The 26,586-nt window shown below is 41.6% G+C and overlaps 1 protein-coding gene across 1 annotated transcript in view; it reads right to left on the reverse strand.

The window, feature by feature from the left end:
• ankrd50 (ankyrin repeat domain 50) overlaps positions 1–9,759 on the reverse strand; it is a 35,021-nt gene extending 25,262 nt beyond the window's left edge. The window contains exons 1-2 of the mRNA XM_071920254.2: positions 9,577–9,759; positions 7,010–8,145 (exon numbers count right to left, since the gene is read on the reverse strand). Coding sequence (XP_071776355.2) covers positions 7,010–7,515 — 506 coding nt within the window. The 5' untranslated portion in view covers positions 7,516–8,145; positions 9,577–9,759. The remainder of the gene's footprint in view (positions 1–7,009; positions 8,146–9,576) is intronic.
• Between the last annotated feature and the right edge of the window lie 16,827 nt (positions 9,760–26,586).

Here is a 26,586-nt window from a genome sequence, read left to right on the forward strand (position 1 = left end):
ACAGATAACCCTTTAGGGACAGCAACCGTAGACCGGCAAATTGGTTCGTTTCCAAAAAAAACAGAAATGAACATTCGAGTGGAGAATTAGCATCAGAGCAACATCAGACTGAGGCATTCCAATAAACAAAACATTCAAATGAAAATAAAAATCCCTATGAAGCTCAAACAGCCACATCTCTTCTGCACAAAAAGCCCCTGAGCAGAAAACCATTTCTGCCATTTTCTGATAAACTGCAGAGTTTATCAAGGTCTCTCCTAGCATGAAGCTATTCTGCCCACATTTCATATCATATCATTTTTTTTTTTGCACCTCTCCTGAATTTGTAAGTGTAATGGATTGGTTGAGTGATTTTAATCGATGACTGCTTTATAGTGGGCTTTTTTTTTTCTTCAGCACATCAGGAAACTAATAAAGTTTCAACCGATGACATACCCCGGCAATGTGTTACCAAGTATCTCACAGCAGTGAATCATACAAGTGACTGACTAAGATTTCCATGTTGCATTCGGTTTCTGTTGGATATCACTTGTGTGATTAGCTACTGTCCGTTTGATGCTTTATGTCGGAATAGTTACTGATTATCTGCTGACTTTCTTCCTGCTTGAGTCCTGGCATCCCCCTTGTACCCCACATGTTGCCTGTTTATTGAATATAAGCTTGTCATATTGGTTGTTGTCTGTCGAAAGTCACCAAGACTGAAAACATCCCCTTTAAAACCTAAAATGCTTTGTGAATGTCTTTATATTTTATAGTTGCACCTTTGCTCTTGTTGTTAGAACACAATAGTTGACAATATATGACAACTTCATACATTGGCGGTTGCAAATGGCAGCAAAATGCAAAAAAAAAAATTGGAACTTCAAGAAATCATGCAAAGTGACGTCAGTGAACGTCACACAGCATGCTCATGTTTACCAACCCAGCCGGTCTGTGATGCTTTACCAAAGGAAACCAAAGAGTGAGTCCAGTTTTCTCTGGATGGAGCGCTCGCTTTCTGCTGTTTAGGAGACTTTAGAGTCTGTATTCTGCCCATAAGTTTTGATTTGGCACTTCCAGTCAGCGGAGAAGTGTACTTAAGCAACAACAGAATAAACTGGGCAAATGTGTGAGGTCTTAGTTAGTTGGGATGGGACACTCTTCTATATTGCAGCCCCACTTTGTGATTTAGACTGAAAAGACGGATGTATTTTTTATATAAAAATCTTGTCATTCCACCATTCCAGAATGGTTTATTTTAGAGAGGAAAAAGCGGAAATCACTCCTGGTATCTTTCCTCTTCTTGTTTACAAGCAGAAACCGGAAATAATACACCCTTGTCCTGTCTCATCTCAGCACAAGTGGTTTTCGCGAATGTGTGCATTAATATAAAACGGCCATCTTACAGAAAGGGTAACTTCTTGCAAAAAGTTAAACCGACCAAATAAGACATCTCAGGAGCTGTTTTCTAAACTGTGTGGAATTAATTTTTAGCGAACGAGCCTGAGAGGTTTGGCAAAACTGATTTTAAAACATCACTGACCGTGGTGTATGCATGTAAAAACAGAAAAAATAAACAAAAAACTACAATCACCCTGGGGTCCTTTAAGTATTAAAAAGTGCTCGTTTCCCATTCTCTAAACTGAAAAAAGAGAATCTGATCACGGCTTAATGGATTTGCACAATCAATTCTGTGCAGGATCCCAAGCAGACAAATGCCTCCATCTGTCTGAGAGACAACGTTCTTAAGTCAACTTGGTCAATAGGAAGTGAAGAGGGAGTGAGAGGCAAAGCTGGGCGATATACACACACACACAAAAACACACTTGAGAAGAGTCAAAATGCAGCCTCTCCTAAAGCACACTTAAACATTTCTCCACAGTCTATCCTTACTAATAAAAAGTTTACAGCTAATGGCCTGCGATTTGTGCCACCTAGATGAGTCTCATGATGTTTTTTTAATCCTAAATGCTGTGTCATGTGACTGGTCTCATACAGTGATCACATTGTTTATATAGAGACTAAACACGAGGGTTATATCCGAGTGTTGTTCATCTGAAATCTACCCCCCCCTCCCCCCCCAAAGGCTGTTGCTGTTAATAAGGCTGCATTTTCTCTCAACTTGCCTAGTTAAATAAGAATGCATTCTCAGTTAACTTCTCAGCCTTGTTAATAAATTGTTGAAAATCAAATCACTTAAAAAGAACAAAAAGTCCAATCAAAAACATGAAAAATCACTCCGTTTCACACCAATCAAATTTGTTTACCCCCTATAAACGCCGCTTATTAATGATTAACAAAAACAAAAGTGTAAATACATTGCACGCTGAGACATTTTCGGCCAGCACACATACCTCGGATAACTATTCCAAATCCCCAAAGCTCTTCCCTAACCCAGACGAGGTGTGCATTCCTGGCCAGCTATCCAATACTGTCAGAGGAATCTGAAATTTCATCCTTTCCACCCCCCCTCTCCCTCTCCCTCTCCCTCTCCCCTCTCCTCCCTCCCTCCCTCCACACCCCTGCCACAGTTTTGCCTCCGGGACATGCTCTGCTCTGCTCTACTCTATCCGGCTCTCACACACAGATGTATGCATGGACACACATCTGCCCACGTGTGCATACACAGACACGCAGATACACAACGATTCCCTGGACTTTAACATGGATAAGAAAAACACACAGGCGTCCCATGCCAGCCAAAGCATGCTATACACGCCTCCCTCTTTACCCCCCACCCCGATTCACCAGATTCCCAGTGTTGCAAAAGGCAGCGATGTGAACCGTCCGGCACGGGAAAGATGACCAAACTCAAGTGAACCCCGATCGACCCTCAGCTACAGCTTTCAGGTCTCGTTTCCCCCTCGTGAATTAGCCCTCCTAACATGCAGAAGCACCACTGACATGCACAAGCTTTGTTTTTAGTGTTATTGCAACAATATGAACGAGTTACGCGGCCACACACACACACACACACACACACGCAAGTCGGCACATACACCAACCATAGCGGAGAGAGGGGGGGCTGGCTTCAGATTGCTGAGTCATCGTTGCAGCCCCGACCGTGCTGCTGTTTCTCCTCATCTGCTCAACTGGAGTTGATGCGTCACACTGGGATGCTTTTTTTTGTTTCTGAAACGTGGCCCTAATCTGCAGCGAGTTTTCCACAGCCGTGCACCACATGAAAGGCACCGAGCGCTTTCATTTTCTCTTAGCGTCCCTTAACCCCAATAAGCAGGGCCGCCCAATGTGCAACAGTCAAAAAGTCAAAACAAAAAACCCACACACACACACACAGCTCCCCCGTCTCCCCCTTTTCTTGCTAACAGAGCTGAAAGAGCGGTTTATTTATTAGGTTCGTTTTATTTGAGATTGAAACGTACTCAAAGAGAAAGATGATAGACAGGTTTTGTTTGTCTGTGCTTCACAATTAAAATGATTATTTGCGGCTGGTGTGCAGTTTCTCACTTTTAGGTAACTATTAGAGCACCGTAAGTATAAGATGTCAAGCCAGCTTTACAAACGTCTTCATATTTGTCTTTATCTCTGGGTTTGCAACTTACAATTTCCTAGATTACCAGGAGAGAATAATTGGCGTTCAGCCTTGCACAATGACAGCTTTGAAAAGCCAAACAACCTTCATGCTCACCGGAGGCCATTGTACTAGATCTAATCATGCTTTTCTTTTGATTAATGTCACTACTCAAATTATCAACATTGATTTAGAAGAAAATATCAGGGCAATTTTGTAAAAAGTTATATTTGATATAGTTGCCTAAGTTTCTCTGCTGTCTTGTAGAAAATAACCAAGCTGCAACATCAGTTTCTCTGGTGGACAAGCTGAGGGAATAAAACTCTGCCAAGAACTTCAAGTCTTGTTCACCAATTCAAGCCATGGTCATTCATCATTTCTGAAATGCGTGCCCTTTACTAAGAAACAGAAACTTGTCCAGCTGCAATTCAAACTAATGCATGCACAGTAGAGAACAGCCCCACAACAGATCCCCAAAAAGTCACACCTAGACTAAAAAGCAGCTTGCCCTATCAGCAAAAAAGCCATTGCCTTTAGCTTGACCCGCATGACTGTGTTAATTCCACCTATTTGATGCGTGCTCTTTTGTCCTGAAGGGAGAAAGTGAGGCATGTTTGGAGGGAGGGAGCTGTCTGGCTGTTTGAAACAAAGCCAAATTCATTCAAACTGGAGGACTGCAGTCAAAACACGGCGATGGCCTTTGATACAGAAAAGACAGAGCGTAATGCACGAGGGGGAAAAAAAAAAAAAAAGAGGAATGTGGTTTGACTTCATCTGGAAACGAAACTTACAATATCAACAGGTCCCTGACAGAATTTGCAGAACATAAAAACCTAACAAAATAATAAAACCTACAACACAACCAGAGTGTCACAAAACCAAAACCCTTCAGATAACGGCGACAGCTGAGATTTTGAAGCATCGCAGCAATGAAAATATCATAACGCGTCAGATTTACGGTCCGAACAAGACACCGGCTCGTGGGAGAAGAATTCGGGCGGCAGGACGGCAAAGCAAGTTGAGAGACTTCCGTTCAACCGGAGGACCTGGCTGCAAACCCTGTGCTGGCAAGCATCTGCCCTGCAACAGCATCACATTACTTTTGTTATATTAGTAATGTGAAAAAGATGCATTCCAACTGCAAATTCTAAAACCATAATAACAAAAGTAAAAAACTGTGGTATCATGACAGTTTGCTTTTGGCTATTTTGGCTTATTTATTTGCACGGTGATAAAACACATAAGTGAGGTGATAAAAACACTGATATAACGGAGAGAAGAGAAAAATGTGTAGGCACAAGAAGAAAATATAAGTGGCTTTTATATAGAAATCTCATGTCAAAAGCCAGGCTTGTTCTTCACAGACGGGAAAGCAAATGATCATGTTGCACAGACGGGACGTAAACCCACGTCTGAACCAGTTTTAATGCATTAACACACGAGTGGTGATTACTATCAACAAACAGACTTGTTTGTCTTTGACTAGGCTAAAGAATTTGGCAGGGCCTCTTGCATTCACTCACTGGCTAACGTTTAAAATCACAGCTGGGGGGGGCGGGGGGGGGGGCGGTCAAAAGCTCCCCAAAAAGTCATGTTTAACAAGAGCCTCAACTCCATGAACATCATATAATTTTTATTGAGTAAAGTACAGGTCTGTGAATATGTTCACTCAAAATGAGTTATGCGCCCCTCTGTGAATTGTTTTATCCCCGATGTAAATTAGAGGGATCATAATTTTGGAATAATAATAAACTTTTACATCCTTCCATTTTCTTGCTGTGTTTTTTTTTTGTTGTTTTTTTTTTAAATGCCACTGCCAGATAGAGCCCGAAAATCTTGGCCACAGTTCCTTTTGCATTCCTGCTTCCTGAAACCAGATAGCATCTAGAACACCAGGGGAGCCGCGAGATTATTTGTGTACCACGGTGCCTGGGACGCTTTTACACCTGAGATGGCGATAAGACATTCAACCCAAGAAGTGCTTATTTACCCCACAAACAAAACAGACTGCGATGATAAGCCTCCTGTCTTTGTTGTACGCAGAATCGGGGCCGGGGGGAGGCGGGGGGGATGTTGTAGAGAACATTTTGCTTCACAAGGCGGGGCTGAGAAAACGTGACCGTCCTCAACATCCAGTCTGACACAGAGCAGAGCCGAGCCCGAGCCCGAGCAGTCCGTCCCCGCTGGATTCAATCTCCCGTTTACGTCCCCTTCGATAACCTGGCTTTCATCTGCGGGGTCAAACCGAAGTCAAAGTCATCGCCGGTAGTGGCCGCGTTATTATGAGCAGATGATGAGTGCGGCGCTCGCTTCCTTGGGAAAGAGCGTGTAGTAAAAGAACACAAAAAAAAAAAAAGCGTGGGTGGAATCATTGACTCTGTTGACCGTTTAAAAAATGATTTACCTTGCTGAACGTTTGACCTACTTTTTTCCTCCCTCTGTGTGATGTTGAGATGGTGCAATAAGCGTCACCAGATGGCCAGACAAGAGGCGTGTGTGTTCAGCGCTGCATTCCAGCCAGTGTTGCATAGACTGCCTGACCTATACTGTGTAGACAAGTCGTGCAAGTAACCCACATACACACACGCACATGCACCCACACACACACACACACCTCCTTTTAAAGCCTCTGCCTACAATAACAGTCCGTCTTGATCGTGTTACATGCCCAGGCAGGACGCTGTAAGTCCACAGCCGTACTGTACTTCAGTTTCACATGTGCACTTCATCTTTCTGCAGCGCAGTCACTCGGGTCAGCCGGTAAGTCAGTCAGTCAGTCAGTCAGTCAGTGAGTCAGTGAGTCAGTGAGTCAGTCGCAGTTCAAAGCTCTTTCCTCACGAGTCTCCGGCCACCTGAGCTCGGGTGCAATTTAAAAATATCTGACCTTTCTTAAAGCAGGAGCCTGGCAGGGACGGTCCCACACAGCATGCCACACCGGGGGGGAAAACCAACAAAACCATGACATCAAATAAGTCGAGAGGCTGCTGAGGCGGAGCTAAGTGATGTGTGTGTGAGCAGTAAAAAGGGGGAGGGGGTGCATCAGGGTCAGGGGGTGGAGAGGGGAGGGGAGGGGAGGGGAGGGGGGGGGGTTGGCCTTGCATTTACATTTTACATTCTAGGCAAACCTAAATTCCTAGATTACCAACATTGCAAGCAACCACCAGAAAGGAGCTGAAGGGTCAAAATCACCATGTCCTGATGATAGATGTAATAAATATTCCTCTAGAAAAGGCATGGATGGCTGAGAGTCTGCAGGTTTTCATTCCAACCAAACAACTACAGCAGGTGATTTCACCTCCCTGGATGAAGGTGGGCTAGTCAGTGAAATCACCTAGAGTCTTTGGCTGGAATGAAATCTGCATAATCCTGGTATCCTCTATGGCACATGGTTGCCCATCCTGGCTGTAGAATGATCATGAACTGACATGCCAGTGCTAGGTAAAGAAATAAGAGTCACGGAGAGGGAGGAGGCATGTTTTTTTTCTCTCCTTTCCTTACCTCTTGAAAGCCTCTGTGGGGTTCCTCTCGCACTCGCCGGGCTGCAAAGTGCTCTGCACCGCGGGGTCGCGCACCTTCTCCTCGTATCCCGGCACCAGCCCGCTGCGGCAGATCTGAGCCACCAGGCCACGGATGAACCCGCCGATGCACAGCGTGTCCGAGTCATCGGCCCGGCAGAAGTGGAAGGCCAGGCTCTGCTGGTGCAGCCCCCGGTGGGTACCTTGGGCCGAGGTGGGCCAGAGCAGCTCCGTGCACAGGGCGGTCTTCCCGCTGCCCGGACCCCCCACCAGCAACACCCCCCAGGCGGTACCGGCCTTCGCGGACCCCGCTGTCGAGCCGCCGGGGTTGGACGTCCCCCCGCCGGGCACCGAAGGGGTCTGCTTGCTGGGAGTGCTGGTCACTCCGCTCAGGCCGTTGGTTTTCTCCTGGAGGCAATGCTGGATCTTGTGGAAGACCCACTCCCTGCAGTAAAAGCGCTTCCCCTGCAGCAAACTGGTTTGGGCCATTTTGATCTAGTGCTGCTGTTCCAGCTATTCCTCCTCATAGGGGTCCCCTCATTCTGCCCCTCGCATTTTCAACTCCAACAAAGGCCGGCTGTAAATTCGAACATCCATTATGTTGGCTCCAAACGTGCTTCTCAGAAAGCAGATTGCAGTTTAGCTGTCCTTGGTATTTATGTTAAGAAGCCAGAGTGCAACTTGGGTCTTCTATGGAAGTAGAGAGAGAGAGGGGGAGAGCTGCAGAAATGGCAAGCAAAGCAGCTGAGCTATGGTGCGTTGCAGAATATCTAGGTCAAAATAAAAAAAGGAAATCAAAATTGAGGCTTAAACCATAGATTTTCCACCAACTTTTTCCACGGCTTTCTCATTGGTTGAACTGAGTGCTCCTTGTTATTATGACTGTGTTGCTTTAGCATGGCGTTGGGCATGGCAGGGCACCCGGCTCTTGAGTGCATCCACTGGCAAACTTAAACCACTGCTTGATACAATTAGCCGTGGGAGTTGCTGATATATTTCCGCTGATGCATTTCAGACGCTAACGGGGGTGACCGAAGCGCGTTTCCATTACATTAACACGGAAGAGACTGCCAGTGCAGAGTCAATTTCTCCAATAACACTGCGAGCCTGGCTCTTTCCCTGGAAAATAGAGAAACAAATGAAGGCTAGATTAGGACAAAAATCAAATACAACATTATCCTCTGTGCTAATGCACCATTAGCCATCTTAAATACTGAATGACAGTGCTTGGTGAGACATAGTGTTTTATGTCCTGGAACCAGAGATGTAATAAAAAGGGTGGGTAAACGATGGCCTGGAGGTGATCATCATAAGCCAAACAACCACCAACATAAACAAAAATCTATTATATTTTCAGAAAAGCATAAATTGCATCTGTTCGACACTACTTAGTATGATGCATACTCTGAATTCCATATCAAGAAGATTTATGCCAGCCCAGAAAGATGGGTAAACTATACTCTGCAAATAAAAAGGTTGAGGTGGGTTGAGGTGGGTTTACCCTCCACTTCTACATCCCTGCCTGGAACTAAATTCTTGGCAGGGGTTCGTCCAGTTTCTCTAGTCAACCCACTGATCCCCCCTTCCTTCCTATATGGCTTTAAATCGCAAACAGTCCACATCCGTCCTGAACTGAGGGGAAAAGTCCAAATGAGAGGACCCCTTCCTCCACTTACAGGGTCGTTTACAGGCATGTAGAGGAGGGTAACCCCACCTAAAACCAGTTCACCCACCTTTCTAGGCTGACAGAAATCTTTAGGAGCTAAATCCATAGTACACATGATAGTAAGTGGTATTAAACTGGTGTTAAGTTACATGGGGATAGGATTTTTAAGGGGGAAATGGCATGGAATAATGCTTTTCTGAAGCTATAGTTGATTTCTGATGCCTTTTGGCTGTGACAGACTGGTGGTAATACTTTACCCACCTTTTTATTTACCACAACATCACTGCTCAGTCATGTTTCTCTACCACAACAGGCAATATTGGAGCAAATGCAATTTTCCCCTGCCTCTCCAGCCAAGAAAACCCACCGTCTTGGTGGTTACTTTGTAACGCTGCCAAATAACAAGGTTTTACACGGGCTGCAATACATTTTCACCTTTCTCTGTTTTGCTCAGGCGCTCACCAGCCTCCAACCTCTGCCTTCAACACAAAGCGTTGAAAATAAATGCCAAATATTAAGGGTCAGGTTTAATTTGAGGCTGTAGGCGACAAATGAGCCAGGCGATCAGTATAAAGCAGAGCAAACGACACGATTCACTCCAATGACTGAGGCAGTACGGCTCTTTTGTATGGCCAAAAAAAAAACCTCACCCATTTCAGATGGGATACAATTTACACCTTTGGGGCTTTTAAACCCCCCTCAATACTAGCTGGTAATGGCATGCACATAAAAAAACCCAAAGCTATACATTGAATGTGGCCTGTCGCGTTATTCCAGTCCGTGCAACTATTCCATAAACTTCAATTAAGCCAATTGTGGAGCGTTTCCTCTTATTTTCGATACAGTTTCAAATCTCTCACAGCCCGAAACGGCTTTCCTCTCACCTCTTGCCGATTCCTCCTGATTTTTTTGGGTTGCTGTGTCCGTAGTCAGCACGCCTTCTCCCCAAATTAAAACCGTATGCTTCAAATAAACCATTCGACCATTGCGTCTAGCACAATTCAAAGCCGAAATTTGTGCATTTAGACAACGTCCATCTCCTTCTTTGAATCAGCCTTTTCTCTCGGTGTCGGCTCCTCCTGCTGCCCGACACAGCTCAACACTGAGCCGACTGACTCTCCGCCTCCAAACATTTCTCTCCGCTGCATGCAGAGCACACACGAATCAGCGGCGCAAAGTCTTATGGGACTTGGAGTTTTATCCCCTTGCCGCCATTAGGATATTGTGATGAGGTGTAATCGAGCGTTATGCATTTATTGATGCGTTATTACCCTAAGTGTTGGGTCCATGTTGATAAAAAGTGGCAACATGATTGCAAGTCATCTTCATTATCTTGTCATACAATTACAAATCAACTATCAGGCAGTGATGAATATGGTGAATAAAAAGATGGGTAAACTGTGACCTCCAGTCTGTGAAACTCAAGGGTGGAAAATGAATTACATTTTCTCTTAAGTTAAGTAGCTTTTTGTGAACTTCTACTTTGAGTAGCTATTTTTTGATTTTACTTTAACTTATGTTTTGACTGACCTATGTACTTCACTATATTTTAAATCACATCAATTGCAGAATACAAATTTTGTAGGCTTTTCGTAAGCACTGCGTCAAAACTGGTCAATGTTAAATTTCATCTGCATCAAAACTTTAAGATAAACCAACTTTAACATTACAGTAAATGCTCAATCCCTGATAGCAGTTTAGTTAAATCCATCTAGCTACAGTGTTAGGTTGTCTAGTTCACTAGCTAGTTGGATGGCTAACAGCAGAAGAAAGTTATTGAATAATGGGGATGGGCATTTTCTTTCTTGTTTTGAATCACAGATCACTGAGTTGCTGTAATATTAAGTGAATAAATTGTTGTGTTTATTCATGCTTTACTTCGTAGTATACTTTTCTTATTGTTAACCTTTTTTTTTTGCTTCACATGGGTTCATCTGTAACACAGTTTTTTACTCAGTGACTTTATTCTGAGTATCTACTCCAAAAGTACTGTGCAATGTGCTATCGAGTACCACTAACATATTATAAACCACTATTGGAATATTATAGGAAAATTATAGTGTTTTTTGTTAGGATTTCCCAAGAGCAAAGTAATTACTCCATCAAGATAATAATAGTGTTGGAAATAACAATATTACAACACTAGGAAGCCTGCTGATTGGGGAAAACAAAACACTTTCTCAACACTAACCAGCTGTCCGCTGTCAATTCCATAACAAATCAAGCCTGATTCCCTGTAGAGCTTACAAAACAGTCAAAATTACATTGAGGGCTTGTGTTATTCAGCTTTGTTTGCATGTTCTTTCCAGAAAGTGGAGGTTGGAGTTCAGCCTGTTCCTCTTCCCTCTGATCTGTAACCTGTTGTGTCGGTCTTGCGGTCCAGAGAGGCGGCCTGTCTTCCCCCTGTGGATGCACAGAAGAGATAAACAAATCCATATATTGAACTGCCCTCCAGAGTAATCACAAACACTGATCGACCTTACATGATACTTCATCTACTAATGCCTGCTACTTGCCAAATAAGCATGTTAAGACAGGACTGTCCAGCAGTTCTTGAATTTCACTTCTTACTCCAGTTAATTAGTTAATTATTTAAAGTAATAATCCATTTTCATATAAATAAATGTCCGTTTTGCTGCTGTCTGTTGCAGATTAATGTAACACAATGGTGATTCAAGCTATATCCAGTTCATGAAAGCTTTTACATTGTCTGTTCTAAACAGCCGGTGTCTGGTAGCTCTTTCCCGGGAAAAATCCTCCGCCGCACAGGAAGTGATGCGTTTTACGTTATCAGTTTGTTTGGAATAAACAGAAGAAGAAGAACTGGGTAGTTAGCATGAGCAGCGATAGCCACCATGGCTGAACAGACAAAGAAAAGAGAAACTCAAACTGCATCAACAGAAAATCCAAGCTCCGCCCACACTGTTTGATTGACAGGTGATCTCTGGGAAGCGCAGTGCAGAAACACCACAGCAATGAGGCTGAGCAGCAAAGATGGCGACTAAATCAAAAAAGGAGAGTCTTGCAGATTACCACTTAAATTATTTTCTTAATTATGTATTTTTATTAGAATTTTATATTGTAGATCTTGTGAAAAGTAAGATCAAACCCTAAAATGCAGTGTACTCCCATGGTAGTATAGGCAGATTTTTGTACCAAATAGATCAGGCACACACACACACACACACACACACACACACACACACACAGAACGTTGCCAGGTCTCAGAGAGCGCTCAGCAAAATGACAAGTCCTCTCCAATCTGCTTGCCATTCCAATGTCAGCTGGAGCCGAGTTACAAGCTCATTCCTCCCCACAGGAAAGCTCCAAAGCCGCATGTCGCTGTTTATTCCATTTTTACACCGTTCTCAGTGCGCAGACCCGCTCCCCGCCACACTCACCAATCTGCCGAATTCAGATAATTGCAGCAATTTTCTCTCTTTGTGCCGACTAAATACCAACTGGTCCAAGGCACAGGCTTCTGGAGGCTGGGTCACTATGAGCTGCCATGATTATTTCTGCTTTTGTGAATATTCAAAAATAATATCAGCCCCAATTTGTCATTAACAGCATGATGACGCACATTTGGTGATTTTTGGTTTGGCTCGGGGAGATCGGGTTTGCTTTTGAAAATTGAGTTGGACTACTCCATGTCTTCTCTATTTTGTGTCTCTTCTCAGTGTTGGCTGATGCTCCAGTGTGGTGCAAGAAGAAAGCTGTGGATGTCTCAGATACACATGGTGGGTCTTTAAAGCTACACTATGCGATGTTTTTGACATAACAATAAATAAATAGGATATATTATACCTCATTAGTCTGTCCGTTTGTGATCCTGTGTGTTCATGCCTAAGTCTCCCCGTTTCCCTAAAATTGGCATTTCAATCACATTCGGGACATTTTGGGGCGTTTATCATTTTCTGTGGGCGTGGCCAGAGGTGAGCTGCTTCTTCATCGCCTGTGGAGGCTTCATGGATGTCGGTTACCTCAGCCTCAGGTTAGACTCTGTTCTAAGGTAGACAGCTCATCCATTTGACCAGCTGAAGGGGAGGAAAAGTTTCATATTGTAGCTTTAAGGAAGAGGGAATTACAGCTGGCGGAGAGCTACAAGCTAAAGTTTGTGTCTGTATGTATTGACAGATAAGATACAGATAAGATTAAAGGGAAAATCCATCCTTGTATACTCATCATAATCTGGGCCACAGGTTATTTAACATTTAACTAGTTAGGTACCATAAAACTGACTGACACTGTTATTTTGTAATGAAGTGTTGTAATTTCCTTTTTGGTGAACCCACTTCCCCTCAACCTGCCTCGTCTACTCAGTTAGTGACTTCTTACGTTTCCCAGAATTCCTTTTGACAACCCCCAGAGAAGGGGCGTGAACTTGTTTCCTTTCAGTTAAAGGCCATATGGGACTAGAAATAGCTTGAAAGTACGATCATTCAGCTGTGGGTTGTACATGTCTATTGATGATGATGATGATGATAATACTTTATTGTCAGATCTAGTCTGAAATTTTTCTTGCATCACAGCAGCTCCATTTGCAACATCACAAAAAAGACAAAAATTAAGACAGGACACAAAGATACATACATTCAACATATCATTACAATCACAAAAGACAGTATTCAAGGCCCTTCAACATGCATTTGATCTGGGATTAAGCTCTATATTTAATTTTAGGATTGACTGGTGTACAAAAGAGTGCTTCAGTCTAACCCTATTAAATCGTGGAACCCTATATCTCTGATTTGATGGTAACAGTTTGTATTCGCTGTTCAGGACGTGGTTGGGGTCAGAGACGATGTTGTTGGCCAGCCTTAATATGTTATTATGGTAGGCTGATTCTATTATCATGGCTGTGTCCCTTACTCAAAACTCAACATGTCTTGTGTCTGCGTTGCATTCTGGTCTAATGAGGCTTCTGTGGGTGGAGAAATTGGTCTCTCTGCCTCTTCTACGATGGATTTCTCCCTGTGTGATTATTGAATATCGGTGCAAAATGGTGAGTCTAGAAAGTAGTCCTTGCTCTTTGATACACCACCAAACAACAAAATGGGCCCAGATATGCAAGGCACATCAAGGTAGAATTTTAACAGTGTTTAAGTTAAATTACGGTGGATTTTTCATCAAATCTAAGCCTTCATCAAATCACATTTTATGTTATCCGTAACAAAACAGCAAAATGTCGTATTAGCAAAGCTCATCCATTTTAATGTCATGCAGCGGTGTCATGAAATATAACATGCATGAAAGCGACATGCGTGTTATAGGAATGTTTTCTGCACAATGACAAGCAAAAATCAATATTTCACCGCCCGGAATGGTAATGTGGTAATAATGAACAATGAGGATGTGTGATAACTCATGCAATATCACTTCACTCCGTCTCTGAATAGCGGCTGAGTAAAACATAATTGGCAATCATGGAACCCGGAGCTGCAGGCCTGTGAGCGCTAATTTGCAATCACAGGATGGCATCGCTAACACTCCAAGAGTTTTCTTTGTGTTTGTGTTTGTGTGTGTGGGTGTGTGAGCGTGTGAGTGTGTGTGGGTGTGTGAGTGTGTGTGCGCACGTATGTGTGAGCGTGCTCATGAGTCAGTAAGTGCAGAAATAATTTAGACGCATGATCAATTTCTGGTACTGTGGGTGACGATAAACTGTGAGAAATGAGATTAAACCTGGCACGTACACTGGTAGTTGATTAGTGTGTCCATTTATTTTTAGAATATGTGAATTCATTTAAGTGATTTAATGTGGCACTCCATCAATAAACCAGTGGTTAGTTCAACTAAATGCTTTGAACTTCACCTGGCAAGCAAATACAGGAAATTAAATACTGTGTGTGATGTGACTATGACACAATAATCACGATTGGTATAATTTGAAATCAATTTCAGTTTGAAAATATAGTTTCTTTTGATGGAGTTGAGATTATTTCACCTATGTAACCATTATGCTCAGACGTGGGTGTTTTCATTTGATATTTTCTCATTTTTTCTTATCAAATGATGACTATATCATGATAAATACAAAATATATCATTTTTTTTACTCACTCATGTCAGTTCTTAAAATTTGTTGACTTTCTATGACTGCTGTGGAGCCCGAGGCCCTTTTGTAAATAGAGATTTTCTTTTTCCTTGTCAGATCGGACAAGTCTTTCCTGCGCAGAAACCCCAGGCTTACACAGAACCAGCTGACAAGCAAACGGCATGATTCAGCTGAGTGACCCCCGGACAATGAGGGAGCACATTTGGCAGTTTCAAGGCCGCTGAGCTGCACAGCGCTTGAAAGCTGAAAAAATTATGTTGCATTTCACAAGACAGCCTCCCTCAGATTGGAGAAATCCGATAATAAATATGTCAGGGGTTTTATGCCACATTGAGACATCCATTTCGGAAAAATGTATATGCAGTAAATTAAAACATGTCATGGTATTTTTTACAGGATAAAATATAGTTAAGATACTGGAGTCCTTGACATCTTTCAGTTTTCTTGTTTTTCTCAAAACAAGTGAAACAAATTACTGTTGGGATTAGATCATTTCACTTTCAAGTCAACTTCTTTCAAGCATTTTCTTAAATCAAGTGTCATTTTCTTGATACTAGTAGGGATACTAGTAGGAACCGCCTCATTCTGCCTTGTTTCTACACATCAACACATCACAAATCTCTGAAACAAATGAAACTACATTGGAAACAAGTGGAATTCTCTCAATCCTCTGGGAGAATTTTTGATTTGTTGTGATAGCAGAGACTAAATTTTTAATCAAGATATTAAGCGATGAGCCTCAGGGAGTGACATTGCATTTTGGAACGGATAACAGCTATATTCCAAAACAATAGATATTTTGGAAACAAATCACCACCTGAAGCTTATATGTGCTGTGATTGAAGATGTGGTGTCTCCAAGATGGATTAGATGGGTGTCAGAGGTCACACACTGAGGCCAGCCTGAGATAATCATCATTGTAATGACTTTCAGCACAGAATCAAGAAATAGGAAAACAATTCAACTGAGGTTATTACAGAGATAAAACAATCTGTAGGCTACATGTGCAAAAAATAAACTCCTGGTTCTCTGAAACCTTGTCCAGCCTGTTTCCTCTTATTTATTTTCCAATCTTCCTCAACAAGTCTTCCTGTAGATGCAAGAAATTATGAAATCATTATGGCAAATTGCTTTTATTGACTTGTATTTGGTCTATATGGGTCATGAACTTGTGTCCCTCTGCAGAGACTGGGTGTTTGCTCTCTTGCTACGGGGCTGTCCGGCCCAGCAGACTGGAACTAACAACAGCTCTCTCAAATATTTATGTCCCTGGAGAGAGTGTGTGTGTGTGCACGTGTGTGTTGCATCTGTCGTGTGTGTGTGTGTGTGTGTGTGTAGTGTCTGTGGAAACCTGGCACAGCACAACGTCCAGGCTAACATGTGCACTGCATTAAAGGAGAGGCTCTTCCTTGTGTTCCTCCAGGCTGCTTCTCCCTCTATCAGTGTTAAAGATACCTTGACCTCCCTCCACTGCTCAGTCCGTCCCGCGCCAGCTCAGGACTCCTCACTGATTTCTCTGCAGATACTCATGAAGGGATTTGATTTTCCCTCTGCTATACTGCTTGTTAATTCTTAGGAGCTTATAATGGATTTTGAGAATCTCTTTTTAGGTTTTGATGAATCAATGATGGGGTTAGTTACTTCAATTAAAATGATCCCAAATAAATTAAAAAGTGTCTTAAAATCCTAGTTTTAGTTTTTTATACACTACCAGTTTTAGTTATACACTACCAGTCAACAGTTTGGACACACCTGATTCAATGTACTATGTTTCTTTTAATGTTAAAGCCATTTTGATCTAAAGGCTTCTGCTTAAATGCTTGAAATGTGTTTCTTAGACGAATATAAATAGTGAAGTTGATCCTATGTATGAATTTCTTTCCAAAGCCTTTGCCTTTCCATCAAGGCAAAGCGGCTACTTTAAATAATCTAAAATATAAGATAGTTTTGATTTGTTTAACACTTTTTTGGTCGCTGCATAATTCCATTTGTGTTATTTCATAGTTTTGATGTATTTACTATTATTCTAAAATGTGAAAAACAGTAACAAATAAAGAAAAATGCATGTGTGCAAACTTTTGATTGGTAGTGTATATATATTGCTGTATATTACTTCTTTACTATCTCAGATATCAAGTTTATTTGTGCAGCCCTGTCAAGAGCTTCAAACAGCCACATTATGAAAACAATAAAATAAGCAGACCTATTCCCTATTTTCCACTTTCTTTTATATACCTCTTCTTTTATAATTTTGTGTGGTTTTATGATTAATGTGACCTACAGGTTCGAACCACAAATTCCCTGTCTGAGCAAACTTACTTGGCCAATAAAAGATTCTGCACTGATAAAGTGTGAAATGTCTACCTCTATTTCTATTAATAAAAAATAACATAATAAATATGTTACTTTCCAAGTCCTGTTCATTGAAACAACCCACCCATAGCACACAAACTGAAGCACCCACAATTTGGCGTGAGGCGACGGTATTATTACATTTTCCATTCTCAAATTTAACACAAAATTCTCATTGTAAATTCATAACCCCACAAGTGTTGAATTATTAATTCTAAAACAACAGGAAAAGGCGTCTTACAAAAACATGTCATCTCCAGAAATCTAGGACATGGAAATCGAATCGTGAACTCTGTAAAACAATTTATACAGTTTGTACATAATTAATGACGAATCCGTTGAATCAAAGGAGAGTGGATCGGCCCCTATAGGTCGCATCAGAGTGAGACAAACATGTCTATCTGTTCCTCTAGCTTTACAAAGGACTTAATGTAAAAATTATTTAATAAACATTTTATCCTGTTGTGTTTCTGTTATGCAACCACTTATTTCAAGGCATACAGGACAAGTTTCAGACGTCATTTCTCATTATTCCAGTTTCCCTCTTTGCTGAATCCTGAGATTGAGCGTTAGAAGCAGGTATTGTTCAAGATGCTTTTCACTTGGTAGCTCAAAGGTTTGACCCACTGAGCGCTCAGTGAAAAGGAAACTGCAGTCTGGACATTACACAGATACGGTACTGCCTCTTAGCACACACCATGTTGCCTTGTTACTTCTACCTTACTATCTCACTTACTGCAAATGGCCCATCTGGAAACTGGCTTGGTAGCATTGAAGTTTGGAAGCACTGAGTGAGCAAATGAGTGTGCAGCGACAGGGACGTAACATATGTTACCTGGTGGAGGCTTTCACAGAAAAACATCACACACTTAACAGGAGAATACCGCTGTCATGTAGAATTAGAGCACTTTACTGTCTGTGTCTAGTTTACATTTCCCCCAATCATTTTGCAATGCATGCTGTATGTAATTAGATTTTTTAACATTCACTCGTTTTTGCCATTTTTTAAAAATACAACCTTTATGGTGTCAAACCTAACTTGAAAATGAACTGCTGTCCTGGCTAACAAAGACGCCCTAAACAAGAAGACATGGATGTGAACCTACATCATTGGCACAAAGTAAAAAAAAAAAAGCACCAGTATTATGCTTTAACGACTGCCACTTTCTGTATTGCATCAATTACTGACAACGACAGACAAAATGTTGCAAGTCAGAAGTGTACAAAATGCAAAGACTATCCAGCAGCAGCCTGTATGAAACAAAAATGCTGTGAAACGCAAGGCAAAGCCGGTGTGTTCTGACCTAAATCTCACCTGTTTATGATGCTATGTGTAAAAAATGCTTTTACATGGCTTGTTTTGTCTGTTTCTGCCCTTTGTTGACCCTCAATCAGCGAGCCTTCCTGTGTCCAGGCCGGCAGCGTGGCTGACCGCTGTGTGTGTGTGTGTGTGTGTGTTCACCACCACAATACTAGCTGTTTAAGTGACATACACTCTCCGCTCGGGCAGTGTGTGTATTTGCGCAGGCCATAAAATCAATTAGAACAAGGTTTCACCCAGGCTTTCTTGTTTATTGCACTTCCTCTTTGGACAGAGGGAATTTCATGACTGATGCACAAAGACGCAGGCCTCCAAAAAGATTTAGGATGGATTATCATGAGATCTGGGTCAAATAGTATTTTCAAATAATTCATTTTAACCAGCTTGGAGTACCAGATGTGTGGGTCTTACCATGAATACCAGAGCATTTAGATTATATGACAGTCAATATGGTATACTTTTAAATGATTGTCAACATATACACTATCTGAGTTAATTGTCCTAATGTGGTAAACCCATCTGCTGTTCCAACTAGATTGACAAACAAACACTGTTATTATTTGCGAATAACATTTGAGCCAGGTCTGATTATAACGGAGTAAATGAGGAAATGTTTGTTAGATACAGCAAAACACATGCACCAGTGTGGCTTTATAGTAATAATCTGTGACATTTTCATATAAATGAACGTCTCTTTTGCTATTCTGTATTGCCGATTAATATCACACAGTATAGCGATTCAACATATATCCAGTTCATGAAAGCTTTTCCATTTACTGTTCTTAACACCCGGTGTCTGGTAGCTCTTTCCAGGTAAAAATCCTCTGCCACACAGCTAGTGATGCGTTTTACATTTCCATCACGCAGCAGAAACAGCAGTTTGTTTGGAATAAATAGAAGAAGGTTACTTAGCATGAGCAGCGATAGCCACCATGGCTGAAAAAAAAAAAAAGAAACTCAAACCTCATCAACAGAAAAATCCAAGGTAAAAGACGTCACAGCCCCCGCCCACACTGTTTGATTGACAGGTGATCTCTGGGAAGTGCGGTGCAGAAACACCACAGCAAAGAGCGCTGAGCAACGAAGATGCTGTGAAAATGATAATAAAAAATAAGATTCTCACAGATTACCACTAAACATTAGCAGATGTAGTAAGTATTGACTGGTTGGGGGGGGTGACCTTGCAACAAATGGCCCAATTACCCGAGGTACCGGCAGACTTCATGCATTCTTTGGTTAACCCCTTGCTGTCACACACAGTCACACACACGCTCACTCAAGTGTGCACTGGCCAAGGAGTTCAAAGGTCACCGCACTCTGAGCAACAGTGGCTCTTAATTTTTTTGCTTTTTTCCTTCCAGAGCCTTGGACTAATTTGCTGACTTAATGACCACAGCCTTGCAGAGGGAGTTCAAACATGCGAGGCAGGTGAAGTCCTCTGCAGTAAAAGTTCTCATAAATGCCAGGTGAAGAGTATAGATAAAACGCATCATAAAGACACTATACAAGGAGAAAAGAGAAGATTAAACCTAGACTCTTTAAGAAAATGGCTGCTGACTTCGGTTCTGCGGTCTGGGACAGAGAAATCCATAGTCTCTGTGTTTGAAAAGAGAAACCTCTTTCACTAATCTTTTTAAGTGAAACCTTTGCTACATTCAGTCCCACACAGGAGGATCTAAGTGTACGAGATGGAACGTGGAAAGAAAATCAATCGCAAATGCTGCTGTCTTGAAGTTAAAAAATCCTCTCTATCTCTCCCCTCAGCTCATTTCTTTTCCTAGCTCTTCTCTATCATAACTGATCATTCTGGTCACAGAAATATTTTGCCACATCTATTGCACTATGGCTCTGATCACTTGCAGTCTACTATTGTATGCTTGTACTGTAATGTTGGTGATCTAGGAATTTAAGCTGAGAATCAGCTAAATGATTAAAATGCAAATGGAAATGAAGGGTAAAAGAGAGTGCTAATCCATTTAGTGCCATATATGCAAGTAAAATGACTGTGAAGTAAATAACATAAAGAAACTATGCAATGGAAAAAGTAAGATTAATCTCATGCCACCTTGAGGAGCCGAACTAAATGCTAAAATTAGAGGGTGTACACCATCGGAATAAGAACTACTTTAAAGGAAAAATACACCCTCTGATATTCTTACACTGTTAGAAATCATCAATTTGTGATGTTCAGTGCATTCCAGGAGTGTGTTATAATTTACTTTTTGATGAACCCACTTTCACTCAACAGGCCTTGTCTGCTTCTACTTTAGTAAGTGATTTCCTATGTTTCCCAGAATGCCTTTCAACAAGCAACAGAAGGGCTGTGTACTTGTTACGTTCAATCAAAGGTGGGTGAAGCCATTATGCTCAAAGAGGTTATATTTTACTTTGTCTCCCCTATTAGCTAGCTAGCCAACTAGCTGTGCCCCTCACTCAAAACACAGCATATTGTGCTTTGAGTAAGCATTGCATTCTGGTCTCTCTCTCCTGCTCCTGTGGGTGGAGAAATTGGTCTCTCTCCTCTTCTACGATGGATTTCTCCCTGTAGGATTGTTGAACGTCTCTTGGTGCAAAATGGCGGCTCTAGAAAGAAGCCCTCGCTCTTTGATTCTGAGGCACTGACACCAAAACCTGACGTTTACCGCTGATGTTTTAGATCGCTGAAACATTTTCTGCTGTGAAACTCCATTGTAGCTGCATTGGAAATATTTCGACGTTGTCTAAGTTTGGCCAGTCATCCACAGGAAAAAAAAACACCAAACAACAAAATGGACAGAAATGCAAAGTCCATCACCTACAGCTATTTTTTAACAGTGTTACAGTATTTCAGGATGTTTCTCTTGGTTGCCTTGATGCAGAGACATACTGGCGGCTTCGGTGGCAGGTTGACCTGGTGGTTTGAGAGACTGTCCTGCAACTGGAAGACCACAGGTTTCACCCCCACACACACACACACACACACACACACACACACACACAACAGTTAATGTATCCATCAACAACTGTGGGCTCTGACAAAGTGCCCTTGAGCAAGACAAAATACCCGTCCCTGCTCACTCACTGTATGTTGCTCTGCATAAGAACGGCATCTAAATACCAAAACTGTGACTGTTACACTGTTAGAATTCACAATACATACTGACACACATGGTGCAAGATACAGGGAGATGTTATTGCATTTTGAACATTTCTCATCAAAACTACAGCCAGATTTTAGAGCTGCACTAGGTAACTTTGCACATTGGCGGCTTCGAATGGCAGCGAGAGATAACTGTTTAAAAAATGTTAACTTCAATACCCAGAAATCCCGTAATGCAGGATAGTCCTACTAAACTGCTGTTTAGGAGATAGTTCGGATTTCACTCTTATGTTTTGAATGGTCACTTTCTGTGGGCGGAATTTAGGCAAATAGTGCAAATCTACACAGTCTAAATTACAGAGGGATGTGAAGCTCCTCTCTATTGCAGCCCCACTTTGGCATTTAGGCTGATAAGACGGGTGTATTTTTACATAAAAATCCTGTGCAGCTTTAAGTCCCAAGATCCACCCAGGAGATTGATTTCACTCTTGTGAAGCTATCAGCGTGCAACATGGTTTTTCTGTTCCAATAATAAGGGACATATTAGGAACCACTTCAGGCAATATAACCTGCATTCACAACAGCAAGACAGTAGGGACTGGATGCCTGGAGAAATACAAAAATTATCTGCAATATTTGCAAGCTGTTCTCCTGTCTTTTCTCTCTTTCTCTCTCTCTCTCCCTCGCCCCTCCCCTCTCTCCCTCTAAGCGTGCTTCAGCGCTCCTCCAATGCATTTCAGAGAAGATTGCTCTGTCAACCTCTTTTAAGGTGGCGATTCACAGGGTGCCACTTCCTTCCCCTCCACCACCAATATGCAATTATTGCCTAAAGTGGGCTCTACAGCCTTAGCAGGTGCTGGAAATTGTGTGTTTTGCAGGAATGCTATCTATTCAGGGAATATTGACATTAACTTTTTTTTTTTTTTACCACGCTATTATACAGCCTGTTAGGCATGCACTGTTATTGCTCAGTAGTTCTAAGAAAAGCCGGTGCAGGAGTTTTAAAAAAGGTCAAGCAAGTGAATTGACATTGTTGGTGACTTAAGGGGAAGTGTTTTCTTTTTTAACAAGAACACAGTCTGTCTTCCTCCATTGTTGTTTCTGTAATGGGACAGGAGGAATGACAAATGGGGAAGATGCAGAATAGATACAAAAGACTCTGTTTTGACTCCACAGGCCCATTGCTGAACTCAGCTTTTAGGGTTTTCATTCAAGGCGGTTTTCACAAATACGACCCTACAATGTTTCTGTAAATGTTGCAGGTTAGTTCAGATGTGTAGGTGTGTTTACTGCTAGATACTAACTAGTTACAGCTACATTAGTAACTGTATTTCAGTATTTTTTAGAGAAACACTACTTTTTAAAAGTATTTAGTCTGTCCTTTTGCTTCTAATTGAGTACTTAAGTATTTAATCGTACTTTAATTACCTCTGCTATGTTTTTGCCTGTCTGTTAGTTTGTCTGTCTGTCTGTCAGCAGGATCTCACAAAAACTTATGAACAGATTTCCATGAAATTTGGTGGACAGATCGGCCTTGGGCCAAGGAACAAGTGATCCGGATCTGGGATTTGTGGCACTCGATTTTAGCATTTGTAGCCAATCAATTGAACTAAAAATTTAAGTGATAGCAATGATGTCTGTGGGTGTAAGTTGGAGAATTATTCAGCGTTGGCAGAGGTTTGCACTCTCAGAGTGCATTCTAGGTTGAGCATGTTCTACTTTTAGATGTAAGTGTAGTAAGTATAATAAGATTTTTACAATAAAACAGCCCTTCTGGACTTTAAATAATATTGATTCCGATGCTTTGTTGATATGAACCAAAGCTAATCCACCCTCAAGCCTTGAGCTGATCATTTTCCCATCAAATTATTTGCAAGGACCGGGCCAATATGGGTAGCACTTTATTTTGGAACATGCACACAAACATGCTGATTGTCATTCAAAAGTATTTTTTACAGAGATACAATTTTACTTTTAAATTAAATTTCTAGACATGTATTCATACCCTGACTTGGTTAAAATTTAGCTGGAATAGCAGCACATCTACTTGAATAAAACATTGCAGTCTGCTTTCCACCTCTGCTGTTGCAGTACTGTAGAACCAGCAGCTCCTGCATGCCTTCAAACTGCTAAGATACAGTGTAAGATTTACATACTATACATTTTTGGGCATGATAATCATGAAGAATATTCTGGTCTGGAAACACTGCTTGGAGTTATAGTAGCTTACTGGCAAACATCCATGCCTTGTATGCAGAACATGCCCTTTTCTAAATTGTTAGGCTCCACATTTGGCATACCAACAACAGATGAAGCAGTTGAAATGATTCAGAAAAGCTCTTAAGTCATGTATGTATGTTTGCCCATCAGCACGTCAACGTTTTAAACTGCAGGATTTCAGCACGCAGTTTGACGCAACATTCTCATTCTCCCACACAAAAAAGAGAAAGAGGGAACGGCATGCATCAGAGATAGAGCGATATCTGGCTACGTGATGGCATTGCCTACATAAGTGCGGGTCATTCAGTATTGTCTAGAACAACTATATTCCTAAGTATCATGTTGAATGTGGGGCGGCATTGTGGTCCGACATGCTACAGTCATTTACATTTTACCCTTCTGGCTCTTGTACAATGCCTTTCCTCTGTATACAGTTCGAATGCAACAATGCTCTATTCAGAGATACAGCAACTCTACTGGGGCTCTTCTATCGCTTGTTTATTTTCACTTGGACAGTAGCAGCAGCCACCAACACTGGCATGCTGGGTAGTGGATACACAGGGGCATTGAGACACTTCTTATAGAAAAAGATTGCTTCTCGCTAAGTCGTGAAAAGCCCGCTTCTTGTTAGAGGGAGAAAAGCTTCCCTCAAGCTGCAGAGAATTGAGGAGAGCTCACATAGTGCCCAGATGGCCGAGCCTGTGTGAATGTTCAGCTTTGGAAGTGCTGAAGAAATGCCAAGTGAACTATGAATTCGAGTGATGGATGTTTTTCAGAATGAGTACAGCCAGGCTAAGGACCATATATCTACCAAGTAGTGGGGGGAAAGTGACTTTCAATTCTAAGCAATTTGAAGTTTGTGTATGGCTCCTTTAATATCTGACCATTCTGCAGCCTGAGAGTGGCCGCAGGAGAATGAAATACATATTGCGACACTACGATTTGCTACATCGAGGGCATGAGATGATGTTGATAGACCTCCTACCCTTGTTCTGATTAATTCAAGTGCATAAAATACATATCGTTCCCTCATTTTGGGTAATTCATTCCCTCATTTGTGCACAATTTCATAATTCATGCGAACAAATTAACACATGCCCACAAGTTTAGAAAATGTGTGCATTTTTTAAAGCGTGTGTTTAGCTCCTTCAAACTGATGTCACTTACTTGCCATAATGAGTTGAATTTACTTGCATTGATTTATTTCGTTTAGATATTTTGTTGAATGAAGATTAATTTAGTTGAATGAGGCTTTTGTTAAGGTATAAAGGATAGATTTATTGATTCAGTTTTACTTCAGGTAGAAAACTCTGTGGATGAGTTATCAAGACACTACTGACTGACACACAACTAAGGCATTATTATTAGTAAAAAAAAAAAAACAACTGACAAGGATACTGAGAGTTAATGGGCTTTACTGTCGTCAGTATGCAGACTGCAGGGATGTCATTTAGTCAACAAGCTCTCCAACACCAAGACTCTGAACTGGCTCTATAAATGAGCTTATTGTGCTACAAACATTTTATATCTATTTGCACACTTTTTATGCAACTTGACCTCACGTTTTATATCTTGTGCACACACAATAGCATGTCTTTCGCACTAGTTAATATTGTGTTACCATGAAACAAGCTTTGTCCCTACAGGACGGCCACCAGCGGGCTGAATCCTGAAGAAATGTCAAGTGATCTATGAATTAGATTTGATTGATGAATGTTTTCCAGAATGAATGCAGCCAGAATAAGGACCATATGTCTACCAAGTACCGGGGCAAAATGAATTTACATTTTAAGCAATTTTAAGCTTGTGATGGTTCCTTTGATACTGACAACCACTCTCTCCCCCAATGTCTCTCAGTTTCTCTAACCGCCTTCTTCTTCCTCTATTTCTCTTTCTTTCTGTCTTTCTTTCTGTCTTTCGTTCTGTCTTTCTCTTATTTTCCCTGGAAGTAATGCTCATTTTAACAGACACCGTAAAAATCGGAGTCCAGGGAAGCTTAAAGACAGCAGAGAGCCTGAACTGGTGTGGATCTGCTGTGTAGGAGGATCCTCTCACAGTATCGACAACATGGAAGTGAGGCTCAGTGAGTTGGCTCAGGACTCCAAATCCACCGTGTTCCTCACACCATCTGGTGATGTATTCTGGAGGCCTGTGGGTGATATGTTTGAGATGTGTGTGTGTGTGCGTGTGTGTGTGTGTGTGTGTGTGTGAAGCCTGCGTGTGTTATGTATGTCGAGTGTGAGTTTATGTGTGTGTGTGTGCAGGAGAGAAAACCGGGGCATATGGCCTGTGAACCCTCTATCAGAATAGACGGAGCAGGAGAGTGACTGTGAGTTGTGATGCTGAAGCTGTTAAACCGCTCACATCGCTCATTAAAACATCTGAATGAGCAGATGAGATCGACGAGGGCTTTCACATCGTTGTCTTCTCACACTTCCGTTTGTGTAATGCTGATAATTGAGCTCTATTTGGCTTTTATAAACAAAAGAACAGAAGTAGAAAACCAACAACTGCAATGTAAAGCTTTACTGTGTTATCCTTGATAGCTTAAAAAGACCGACATGCAATATAATAAGAGTTTAATTGCAAGATCATATAAATATATATATAAAAAAAATTCTTACAAAATGTTTGACGACACATTTCAATGATACCTTAAAAGGTTAACTTAAGCTCTTGGTTGACAAATCACTTGACAAACTGGATCCTTTACATTTGAGAAACATTGAATAATGAATAGAGGGAGTTTCATCAATACTCTCCTATTCACCCCCCCCCCACCTACTTGTATTTTCATCTGCTCCATGATGGAGGACGGTGCTATGAGCGAGCGACTGGCGCTGCAACACATTTCATCTACAAAAGCTA

Source organism: Centroberyx gerrardi, chromosome 16, assembly GCF_048128805.1.
Source record: "Centroberyx gerrardi isolate f3 chromosome 16, fCenGer3.hap1.cur.20231027, whole genome shotgun sequence".
Taxonomy (NCBI): domain Eukaryota; kingdom Metazoa; phylum Chordata; class Actinopteri; order Beryciformes; family Berycidae; genus Centroberyx; species Centroberyx gerrardi.